The sequence below is a fragment of the Microcebus murinus genome, chromosome 10, assembly GCF_040939455.1.
Source record: "Microcebus murinus isolate Inina chromosome 10, M.murinus_Inina_mat1.0, whole genome shotgun sequence".
Taxonomy (NCBI): Eukaryota; Metazoa; Chordata; class Mammalia; order Primates; family Cheirogaleidae; genus Microcebus; species Microcebus murinus.
The window spans coordinates 78,893,106-78,905,402 of record NC_134113.1 but is presented as its reverse complement, the minus strand read 5'-3'; the positions used below and the strand labels follow the sequence as shown (position 1 = coordinate 78,905,402).

General features: G+C 41.9%; 1 protein-coding gene across 4 annotated transcripts in view; it reads left to right on the top strand.

Moving 5' to 3' along the window:
- IRAG2 (inositol 1,4,5-triphosphate receptor associated 2) overlaps window positions 1–12,297 on the top strand; it is a 97,694-nt gene that overhangs the window by 56,272 nt on the left and 29,125 nt on the right. For all 4 annotated transcript variants that reach the window (XM_076007558.1, XM_076007559.1, XM_076007561.1 and 1 more), the window contains 2 exons: window positions 468–615; window positions 2,814–2,895. In XM_076007558.1, coding sequence (XP_075863673.1) covers window positions 468–615; window positions 2,814–2,895 — 230 coding nt within the window. The remainder of the gene's footprint in view (window positions 1–467; window positions 616–2,813; window positions 2,896–12,297) is intronic.

Genomic DNA, 12,297 nt, shown 5'->3' with positions numbered 1-12,297 from the left:
CTCATGTTTTTTTCCCATTAAGCTCTGCTGCTTCCTATACTGAGAAACACACATAATGAGATGGTTTCCCCAAAAAAGTGGTTTGTCATCCCAATCTATTTCCTGCATTACTCTTTGACAGGTTCTGATCACAACATCTAATGCTTTTCTCCTCGGAAGTCTGCAAAGTTGTTTGGTAAAGGGCTGGATAGTAAATATTTCAGTTTCTGCTGCCACTACTCAATTTTCCTGTTGTATCATGCAAAGGTCTTCTGGCCTCCCTGAAAACCCCCTTTAAAAAAAAATTGGCATTTCCACCCTCATGTAACTAGACATCAAAGGTATTTATGTTAAAATGTTAATAGAATTGAGTTGAGTTTTGCTTTTTCAGAAATGGCCCAATCTCTTAAGAGGGGAAGGATTTATTCTTTAATATAGTTTGAACCAGAAATCAATCTCTATTTTTCTTCTTTTCTGTTCTGTTACAGATGCCTTATCTCTGGATAGTCTTACAACAATTCCAAGGCTGGAAGTGACGTCCTTTTCATGTGTAGCCAACCAAATCCATGCTTCGTGTGAAAAGCCCAAATATGAAGAAATAAAGGATGGTGCTTTGGCTGTGACAAGACAACACAAGTAAGTTAAAAGAGCAAAATTTACTTGCCCTACTCTTTTTTTTTTTTTTTGAGACAGAGTCTCGCTTTGTTGCCCAGGCTAGAGTGAGTGCAGTGGCGTCAGCCTAGCTCACAGCAACCTTAAACTCCTGGGCTCAAGTGATCCTCCTGCCTCAGTCTCCCGAGTAGCTGGGACTACAGGCATGCGCCACCATGCCCGGGTAATTTTTTCTATATATATTAGTTGGCCAATTAATTTCTTTCTATTTATAGTAGAGATGGGGTCTCGCTTTTGCTCAGGCTGCTTTTGAACTCCTGACCTCGAGCAATCCACCCGGCCTCAGCCTCCCAGAGTGCTAGGATTACAGACGTGAGCCACCTTGCCTGGCCTTGCCCTACTCTTTATTGGTGGCCTAGCCCCATTGCCTAACATTTTTAGTTGATTAGATTTTCATGTTCTGAGATCATAACACCTTTATTGCGAAACTTCTCTAACTTTCTCAAAATTTACAATTTTAAAATAAAGACATCGCTGTAGTTTTCTTGTTTCTTTTGAATTTCATAATTTCCATTCTAAAATTTAAAAGACAAATTAGACTACGTAAGATGTTTCCTAGTTTTTAGGAATATACCACATACAGCTAAATTAACTAAGGTAGGTTGTGATCACATTTCTAGTCCTTTCACACCTCAAACTTAACATGCCTTTGGGAACCTCCTCCTGTCTCTGCACCCTATTCCCTTTCTTTTTAAGAACACTGACTGATCTTCCAATCTAAAGGGGAAAAAAACCCCACAGTCACCAACAGACTTTCTGCTATAATATTCTCAACTCTACACTCTGACACCATGTTTGGGTTTCTCCCCCACACACTAACCAATTCTCCAGCAGACACCAAATGAGCATCCTCTAACTCAGTTCAGCTCTGGCACTATTTCCTTGGAGGTAGTGTCAGATGCCAGAGGTTACGGGGTCAGTCCCACAAGACTTCAGATGCCAATCGCAAGTGCCAGGTTGGGACCTGTACTTCTGACCAGCTGGCTATGGCTTGGGTGTTCCCATGACCCCTTTCTCAGGTTTAATTTACTAGAAAGGCCCACAGAACTCAGGGGAGCATTTATGTTTACCCATTTCTTACAAAGCATGTTTTAAAGGATGCAAATGAACAGCCAGGTGAAGAGATACGCAGGGTTTGCAAGGGTCCCAAGTGCAGGAGCTTCTGACTGTGTGGAGTTGGGGTGTGCCGCCCTCCCGGCACGAGGATGTGTTCTTGTTCTTCAACCCAGAGGCGCTCTCAGCCCTGTGCTGTAGGATTTTTATGGAGGCTTCATTACATAGGCACGATCAATTAAATCATTGGTCGTCGTTGATCGACTCGGCCTTCAGCCCCTCTTCCTGCCAAAGGAGGTTGGGTGTGGGGTGGGGTGGGGCTGACAGTTCCAGCCCTCTGATCACGTGATTGGTTCCCCTGGCAGTCAGCCCCCCCCTGCCTGAAGCCATCCAGGACTCCACCAAGAGTCACCCCATTAGGAAAAAGATGCTCCCATCACCTAGGAATTTCAAAGGATTTAGGAGCTCTGTGTCAAACGCTAGCACTCAGGAAATTACAAAGGTCTTAGGAGCTCTGGGTCAGGAACCAGGGTTAGAGATCAAATAGTAGAGCAAAAGATTCTCGTAATGCCCCCTATCTGCAAGGATTTTAGGAGGTCTGTCTCAGGAAGTGGAATATCGGCTCTACACTGCCAAGTTAACCCACGTAGGTTTTGACAAGATCTCTGTGTCTTTTATGCTCAAGGTTAACAAGACTTTGGGAATCTACCCTTGTCCCTGCACCCCTTCCTGTTTTGATGCTCATTTGCTCTCACCTGCCTTTTTAAGTACGCAGACCGGCCTTCCTTAGGACAAATTCAGAAATGTCAGTGGAGTTTGGAAGGCCTAGCTGCCCCAGTGAAATGTCCTTCCTGTATTGAGGGTAGGGAAGGAAGACTTTGAATTGCGAATTCTCCATTTTCTTTTTTGTCTGGATTTTCTGTTGTTTTAATCTCTCTCTGATGAAGGTGGGAGTCTCTCTTTCATCGTGTCTTAAGCCATAAACTTATTTAGAAAAATGATAAAATTGGGACTGGGGGAAGAGGAGTGGGAACTATGTTATAGCTTGGTATCTGCTAAAATGTGCGGTTTTTCTACCTGCTGTAAATAATTCTACTTTGTATTGTCAGGTGCCCAGGCCTCACAGGAGGCCCCCACCCAGGAACAGATCTTCCAGGTAGCATCAGGATGAACGATGACCTAAGGATGGAAGTGAGTGTTTCATTTTCTGTATTAGCATATCCTGGCCCTCTCCTGTGGGTGTTCTTTTTCTTTTTCCCTTTCCTTTTCTCTCCCTCTCTCTCTCTCTCTTAAAGTATCATGGATACTCTTGTAGCATGTAGGAGTCTAACACCACAAAACTCAGATTCATGAGAAATAGCAACCTTTGAAGTCAACAAACTGAAATTTAGTCATTGGGGGGCCCTTCTGCCCCTTGCATAGTATGAACTCTGGAGAGATTTATTTATTTATTTATTTTGAGACAGAGTCTCACTCTGTTGCCTGGGCTAGAGTGCTGTGGCATCAGCGTAGCTCACAGCAACTTCAAACTCCTGGGCTCAAGTGATCCTCCTGCCTCAGCCTCCTGAGTAACTAGGACTACAGGCATGTGCCACCATGCCTGGCTAATTTTTTTCTATGTATATTTTTAGTAGGCCAATTAATTTCTTTCTATTTTTGGTAGAGACAGGGTCTTGTTCTTGCTCAGGCTGGTCTTGAGCTCCTGAGCTCAAAGGATCCACCCACCTCGGCCTCCCAGAGTGCTAGGATTACAGGTGTGAGCCACCGTGCCAGGCCCAAAAGGAGATTTTGATGAAGTGTGCTGAACTTTTTGAGAGGCTGGCTGGCTTGGGACTTAAATTCACTAATGACTGCAAGAAGTCCCAGGTCCTATGGATTCTCTTAGAATTGATGTCAAGGCCAGATAAACTTTGAGGGGCTGGCCGTTTGTTGAAGACCACAAAGCAAGGCTAGGCCCATGGAGACTATCCATCCCAGAGGTCAGGTCCTAATACCACTTCCATGCCCAAGAAAAGAATAACAATAAATGACTTGAAGGTCACTTAGGGTCAACTCCCTAGATCCTTGAGATGTGGTTGGAGTGCCTTCCTCCATCTGCAGCCTGAGCCCTGTAATCCTTACAGTCAAATGAAGCAGGTGGTTATATTCCAGGGTCTGACAATCTATCACCCTCTTTTTTATTTTTTTAACAATTTTATTGAGATAGAATTCACACACCAAACAATTCCTTAATTTAAATTGTTCAATTCTTAAATGACTTTCAGTATACTCAGAGTTGTGCAACCATTGCCACAATCAATTTTAGAACATTTTAATCACCCCCAAGAAAAACTGCATACCCATTAGCAGTCTCTCCCTATTTCCCCCTCCCCTACACACCCAGGTCTAGGCAACCACCAATCCACTTTCTGTCTCTATGGGTTTGCCTATTCTGGACATCTTATATAAACAGAATAATATGTGACCTCTTGTGTCTGGCTTTTTTCACTTAACATAAAGTTTTCTAGGTTCATCCACGTTGTAGCACATTATTAGTACTTTATTCATTTGCATGGCCAAATATTCCATTGTATATCTATGCCACATTTTGTTTGTTCGTTCATCAGTTGATGGGCATTTGAGTTGTTTCTACTTTTTGGCTATTGTGTGAAATACTATTATGAACATTATTGTATAAGTTTTTGTGCAAACATGTTTTTAATTTGTGGGAGTATATATCCAGGAGTAGAATTAATGTATCATATGGTAACTCTATGTTTAATGTTTTGGGGACCTGCAAAACAGACTTCCACAATGGCTACACCATTTTACATTTCCACCAGCAGTGTATGAAGATTCTAACTTCTCTGCACCCTCACCAATATTTGTCTATTTTTTTGATGAGAGCCATCTTTGTGGGTACAAAGTGATTTCTCATTGTGGTTTTGATTTGCTTTTCTCTAATGATTAATGATGTTGAACATCTTTTCATGCGCTTCTTGACTATTTGTATATCTTCTTTGGAGATGTGTCTACTCAGATCTTTTGCCCATTTTTAAAACAGGGTTCTATTTCTTTTGACCATTGAGATGTACAAGTTGTTATTCTTTTAAGTGTGCGTATCTGACATTTTTTTCTGGTCATTAGTACCTGCTTTGTTGAGTAGCTAAGAAAAAGAAAAAAGAAATGAATCTATTTTGCTATTACTTAGCAATTCTTACAAAGTTTTAATAAAGGAAGTTGAACTTGGAGGCTTACAGGATGTTGGTTATTGGCAATTCCCCTTTTATCTGGCACTGACTTCTCGAAGAAGGAAGAAACAAGTATCAGCTGTGTACCAGGCACTTTGAAGGAAAGCATTTCCCCATACCCTGTTATTAAGCCTCCCTATGCTCTGAGTGGCGGGTATTCTCTGCTTTTTACAAAGGAGGCAACTGAAGGTGAGAGGGTTAGATAACTTGCCCAAGATCACCCAACTAGTAAGTAGCAAAGTCAATTCCAATTCAGGTTTGTCTGTCTTCAAAGGATATGCCCTCTCCTCAACCATAGTACACTGAATTCAGACATTTCAATCATAATGATCCCTTATAGTTACCTTGAAAGTGGATTTGGGGCTAAGAAATGTACTGCCTTATGTATCTAAAAGGGCCTCCTCATCGACTCTTGTTAGGATATGTGACTAAGGTGTTTTGTCTAGGTCTTCATACCCATTTAAAAATAGAAGCTAACAGGGATCACAGCAGAAACCCTTGTTGAATGTTCCTGAGGAAATGTATAGGCTCCCCGAAGGTTTTCAGGCTCTCTTCTGTGCCATTTCTTCTGTAGTCCCCAGGAATTAATCTGTTGACTGTACTTTGTGATGGATAACATCAATTCTTCACCTTCCCCCTTCTAGGTTTGTTCCACTGAAGAGCCCGGACAGCCTGGTAGCTATATTCCCCACGCCCCACGCCCACCTCCCCTCATCCCTTGAGCTATTCCACACCTTCCATTCATTTTTTTTTTTTTTTTTTTGAGACAGAGTCTCACTCTGTTGCCCAGGCTAGGGTGAGTGCCCTGGAGTCAGCCTAGCTCACAGCAACCTCAATCTCCTGGGCTCAGGCGATCCTTCTGCCTCAGCCTCCTGAGTAGCTGGGACTACAGGCATGCGCCACCATGCCAAGCTAATTTTTTCTATACTTTTAGTTGGCCAATTAATTTATTTCTAGTTTTAGAGATGGGGTCTCACTCTTGCTCAGGCTGGTTTTGAACTCCTGACCTTGAGTGATCCTCTCGCCTCAGCCTCCCAGAGTGCTAGGATTACAGGCGTGAGCCCCACCACACCCAGCCCTACCACTCATTTATACTCCCTATGTTTACAGCACATAGAAAGCTCTCCTTAGAGAATGCTGTTCTAAGCATTTTCTTTAGGAATAAGTACAGGGAATTAGAATAAAATATAAGACAAATTATTAAAAAAAACATAATCTATGTTCATCCCAGTGGACCCAAAAATTGATAATGTTTTCTTAACTCCTTGGATTTCAACAATGGATTTTGTCCGTCTCTACAGGCTTATAACAAACAACGTGACCTGGTGTTCAAGGCTCTCTCTAACCTGGTTGCAACCTACCTGTCTACTTTTAGTTTCCCGTCACTGCCTGTGGCTGTCCCTGAATGTCAGGCAAACCAGGTAGCTCGTATCTTCGGAACATATCGCACAAACCTGTTGGTGCTGTTTCCTCCGCCCAGAGCACTGTTCCTGTTTCCATTTATCAAACTTCTATTTGATTGTCAAGGCGCATTTCAAAAACCAATAAAGCTTTTCTTGTGGTAGCATAAAATGTTGCCAGTCAGGCATCTCTAGCCCTTCTTGATGTGGAAATCGTAACAGACAGGGGGGGATCAGGTGTTTCCCAGGGTTGGCCCTTTGTGTGAACTCTGGAAAAGTCTGGAAAAGTCTCATGGTTTTAAGCCTCAGTTTCCTCATGTCTCAACTATCCCACTCAGGAAAAAACTAACTTCATTCCTTTCTCTGAGACTCCAATAACTCTTTGGCCTCCCTTCTCTGTCGCTTATATTCTGGTTGCAGCATAGTTATTCATTTTCTTGTATTTACTCCTATATTAGATCAGCTCGCCAGAGGATTCCTTTATTTGGCCACTAACAAATATGCATCTAGCACCCTGTATAGGTTTATAGACAGTAGTGCCTGATAATGTTTGTTGAATGTCTCTTTGTTTATTTTGACTCACCACAGGGTCTATTTAAAACATTGACAGCGAGGCACTTAATTAATTTACTGCTTTCTGTCTCCTTTCTTTGGCCTGGAGCTCCTAAGTGCAGGATTTACCTTCTTTTCCTTCTCCACATTCACAGCAGAAGCTGTATTCTGGCATCTTTATCAGAATGCACAATGTAAGAGAACAATGAACATCAGTATTTTTAAAAGGGTCTTTGAGAGAGCAAAGGACTCTAAGAGGAATGTCTCAAATAGAACATCTCATAGTAAAATAATTTGGAGCCCATTTTGGGACATTCTTTAGGAAACTTCTTTATTGACCTAATGACTTAGTTTATTTGGGATCTTCTGGTATAGCTTGGAAAGAAGGAAATAAATTATTTCCAGATAAATTATTTTTTATCTTTTAGAGATTCATAGTCAAATATTTATGGATGAAATGTTACAGTATCTGGGATTTGCTTCAAAGCAATGCAGGGGTAGGCTTAGTGGGTAAGAGGGCTTGAAACAAGATTAGTTGCAGGTTAAGAATTATTGAATGTGTGTGATGGATATATAAGGATTAATTTTTCTGTTCTGTCTGCTTGTGTATTTATATGAAAATTTTCCTAGTAATTTTTTAGAATTTTTAGTCACATGGTATAGGCTTTGGAGTCAAGTAGACCTAGGCTTAAGGCGGGCTCTAAGCCAGGTGCAGTGGCTCACGTGTATAATCCTAGCACTCTGGGAGGCAGGAGGATTGCTTGAGGTGAGGAGTTTGAGACCAGCTTGAGCAAGAACAAGACCCTGTCTCTACTGAAAATAGAAAAATTAGGTGGGCATGGTGTCGCATGCCTATAGTCCCAGCTACTCAGGAGGCTGAGGCAGGAGGATCGCTTGAGCCCAGGAGTTTGAGGTTGCTGTGAGCCAGGCTGATGCCGTTGCACTCTACCCTGGGCAGCAGAACAAGACTCTGTCTCAAAAGGGAAAAAAAAAACCTGGCTCTATTACTCATTAGGCGTGTGAACTTGGACAAATGGCCTAACTTGTCTGAATTTGTCCCCCATGAAATAGAGATATTACTTTGCAGAGTTCTTTTGAGAATTCAAATGTACGTATGTATGTACATTTACACACACACACACACACACGCACGCAAGCGCACACAGGCATACACGCACAGCTAAGTTCTGGCCTAACCAGTTCATGGAAACAAACCAAGTAGGTCATATTTAAAGGAAAGATACTGCCTCACAATGTCGTTTCCCTTCTTGCTGATGAGTAAGAAGGCCTTTCTTTTTCTTGGAGTCCCTTCCCTACATTTTCAAGAATCTGCAGAGGTGCATACCTAATATGCCACCATGCTCTTCGGGCCTCACCAATTAGCAGGTTCTAGGTAGACACTTAACGTCTTGAGAAATTGAGGGGCAAAGAAGTTGGTTTCCCTGCCCACATCTCTGCAGTCCTTCTGCTCACTGCATGCTGCCAACCTCCTCACTCTGTGTGTGGGCCTCCGAGGATCTCCCTTGCCTGCTTAGTGGAGAGGCGACTCTCGCTTCTTGTTCCAGCACATTCATTCATTCATTCATTCATTCATTCATTCATTCATTCATTCATTCATTTATTTATTTGAGACAGAGTCTCGCTCTGTTGCCTGGGCTAGAGTGAGTGCCGTGGCATCAGCCTAGCTCACAGCAACCTCAAACTCCTGGGCTCAAGTGATCCTGCTGCCTCAGCCTCCCGAGTAGCTGGGACTACAGGCATGCGCCACCATGCCCGGCTAATATTTTTCTATATAAATTAGTTGGCCAATTAATTTCTTTCTATTTCTAGTAGAGACGGGGTCTCGCTCTCGCTCAGGCTGGTTTTGAACTCCTGACCTCGAGCAATCCGTCCGCCTCGGCCTCCCAGAGAGCTAGGATTACGGGCGTGAGCCACCGAGCCCAGCCCAGCACTTTTAGAAAGGGGTCCCACAGTGGGGTTGGGTGGGTTGCTTGTGATGTGGTTGTTAAAATTATCTTCTGCTTTTCAAGACATGTAGATAATCTAGCAGGGCTGGTGGACACAGTGGTCAGGAGCATAGCTGCCCATCGAATCCAGTGTTACTGTTGCCTTCGTCAGCTACATCCGCTTCCTCAATTCCTCCGTGCTCTTGGCAATTTCTCTCTAGGGGCTAGTGGTCCCTCCTTACTCTGTCTTCCTGTTCTTAATCACTGTTCCCACCACTGAGTCTGAAGAGCAACCAAAGGCTCTCTGGGCCTTTGCAAAACAGGACATGTGCTTAGGTGCCTGTTCGTGTCCCCAAATACTCCAAGAATTAAGAAGCTCCATGAGGCCAGGCACAGTGGCTCACTCCTGTAATCCTAGCACTCTGGGAGGCTGAGGCGGGAGGATCCCTCAAGGTCAGGAGTTCGAAACCAGCCTGAGCAAGAGCGAGATCCCCTCTCTACTAAAAATAGAAAGAAATTCACTGGCCAACTTAAAAAAAATATATATGTGTATATATATGTTTTTTATATATTTAATTTTATATATTTTATATATAATATGTATTTAATTTTATATATTTTATATATAAAATTAGCCAGGCATGGTGGCACATGCCTATAGTCCCAGCTACTCGGGAGGCTGAGGCAGGAGGCTCACTTGAGCCCAGGAGTTTGAGGTTGTTTTGAGCTAAGCTGACACCATGGCACTCTATCCTGGGCAACAGAGTGAGACTCTGTCTCAAAAAAAAAAAAGAAGCTCCATGAAAATTCTGTGACAATAAAACTGATTCCTCTACTTTACTTCAGTCTCAGTCTCACGCCACTGAGATACTTTGTAACATATATGAAATATCTGGATCATAGTAAACACTCAAAAAAATTAACTGTTACTGTCACCCTGAATCAGAATTATCAACAGGGTGTGAAGCTGAGAGGATACTTTGCAATAGGACAGAGACCTGGGCATGAATTTCTCTATTTTTCCTTTGTTCAAAAACAAAAAAAAATCACATACACTAAATATTGTGTCTTGCCTGCCTTTGAGTTTTCTTTCATGTTATTACATGTTTTTGTCTAAGATACACTATCACTGGGAGGAGGTGATTTATTGAGGCCAAGAACAGGATCAATTTAAAAATATCTCAGAAGATTTTCTGGCCGTTGTCTGTCCTGTTCTTCCAAGTTCTGTGTGGGAGAAGCATTAATAACCTTGGAGAATAAATAACATTGCCAGTTGCAAAACTGGGACGTGTAGAAGTTGACTGATAACTGTATTATAAATGATCCTCAAAGTGGTGGGTGTGTCCCGTAGATCTGAGGGTGTGGTGTACTTTTATTTAGAAATGGAAAAAAAAAAAAAAACCTATAAGCAAACGTAGTTTTGTTTAGGTTCCAGTAGTTCTAATCTTTTAGAAAGTTCGTCTTAACATTCTTCCTCTTTTCAGAAATTTTAATGGACCCTGAGTCAAGTCTGAAGTAAGTCTATACAGACTCTTTGGTCAATTTTTCTTTTGTTCCCAGAAAAATCACATTAATTTATTGCACTAGCATTAGTTGTCTAAAATAGATCCAATAGCAAAAATTATACCAGTCACATAAATGTTTTAGTAGAAGGATTTCAGATCATAACATCTATAAATTTAAGTAGCATTTTATATAGAAGAGAAAAGATAAAGTAATCTTGGGGGATTATCTAGGCCAATTAATTGCCATTACTAGTATCTTAAAAGTTGTTTCTTATTGTTCTTCATATTTTTTCTATCTAGATATTGAAATAATACTGCCGCATGTGTGTGGCCCTGCATTTGCTGACCCAGCCCATGGGAGAATCTGTCTCATTTTTTCCATGAGTACCTTGGCTACCCCACCCTATGTTAGACTCTTACTGTCAAAAGCAAATGGGCTGGATTTTTTATGTAAATGTCATGCAGGTTAATATTTGAATAGCTTGGACAGGAAGAGCATTCTTCCTGCTCTATGCTATCGGCAGGTGCTACAGTCATTGACTTGAGCCAATCTTATACATGTAAGTAAATCTATCATCTGAACTTTCCTCTCCACGCTCTTAATTTCTTGATTTTCCTTGGTTTTAAAATATATCTAGTAGATTATCTTTTTCATGATCTGTCCGGATCTTGCAATTGGTGTGTGGGGGTTAGGTTCTTCTGTGAACCTGGGATGCTGACTTGAATAGGGGCAACTTTTGGAGCTGGAGGGAAAGAGCATGACAGTGGAAAATTTCTGCTGAGTTCCCTCTACCCCTTGAGGGGCTGTATCTGCAACTTTCATTCACTGTAACCCTAACTTTAAAACTACATTTAAAAAAATCATTTCCTTCTTTACTCTGGTTATTCTTACAAGAAGGAAAAAAATGTTAGACCAAATTTATGAAAATTTAGAATATGTTGTATATTGGGTTATATTCTGATCACTGAGATATATAAAGATTAATGATTTAGGAATAATATCCAATTGATTACCTTGCAACTGTTCCAGAACAATGTAGTAAGATATGATTTCTAGATATATGTGATTTCTCTAAAATCACAGAATTATTTGTTTAATCAATAAATATTTTATATTTATCAAAAGGCTTCTAACTAAAATATCTCACATATAAGGTATAGGACAAAAGGTCTCACGCAGAGCATTAGGGCAAATGAGACTCATTTGTAATGTTAGGGAGGCAAGCTGTATTTTTGCTGTATTTATTATTTTGACTTTAAATAGTAATTAGACTTTTTTTTTTTTTTTGAGACAGAGTCTCACTTTGTTGCCCAGGCTAGAGTGAGTGCCGTGGCGTCAGCCTGGCTCACAGCAACCTCAAACTCCTGGGCTCAGCGATCCTTCTGCCTCAGCCTCCCGAGTAGCTGGGACTACAGGCATGTGCCACCATGCCCGGCTAATTTTTTTTTTTTTGTATATATACTTTTAGTTGGTCAATTAGTTTCTTTCTATTTTTGGTAGAGACGGGGTCTCGCTCAGGCTGGTTTCGAACTCCTGACCTTGAGCGATCCGCCCGCCTCGGCCTCCCAAAGTGCTAGGATTACAGGCGTGAGCCACCGCGCCCGGCTAGACTTTTTTTTTTTTTTTTTTTTTTTTGAGACAGAGTCTCACTTTGTTGCCCAGGCTAGAGTGAGTGCCCTGGCATCAGCCTAGCTCACAGCAACCTCAAACTCCTGGGCTCAAGCAATCCTTCTGCCTCAGCCTCCTAAGTAGCTGGGACTACAGGCATGCACCACCATGCCTGGCTAATTTTTTCTATATGTGTTTTTAGTTGGCAAATTTATTTCTTTCTATTTTTAGTGGAGATGGGGTCTCGCTCTTGCTCAGGCTGGTTTCAAACTCCTGACCTTGAGCAATCCGCCCACCTTGGCCTCCCAGAGTGCTAGGATTACAGGCGTGAGCCACGGCACCCCGCTGTAA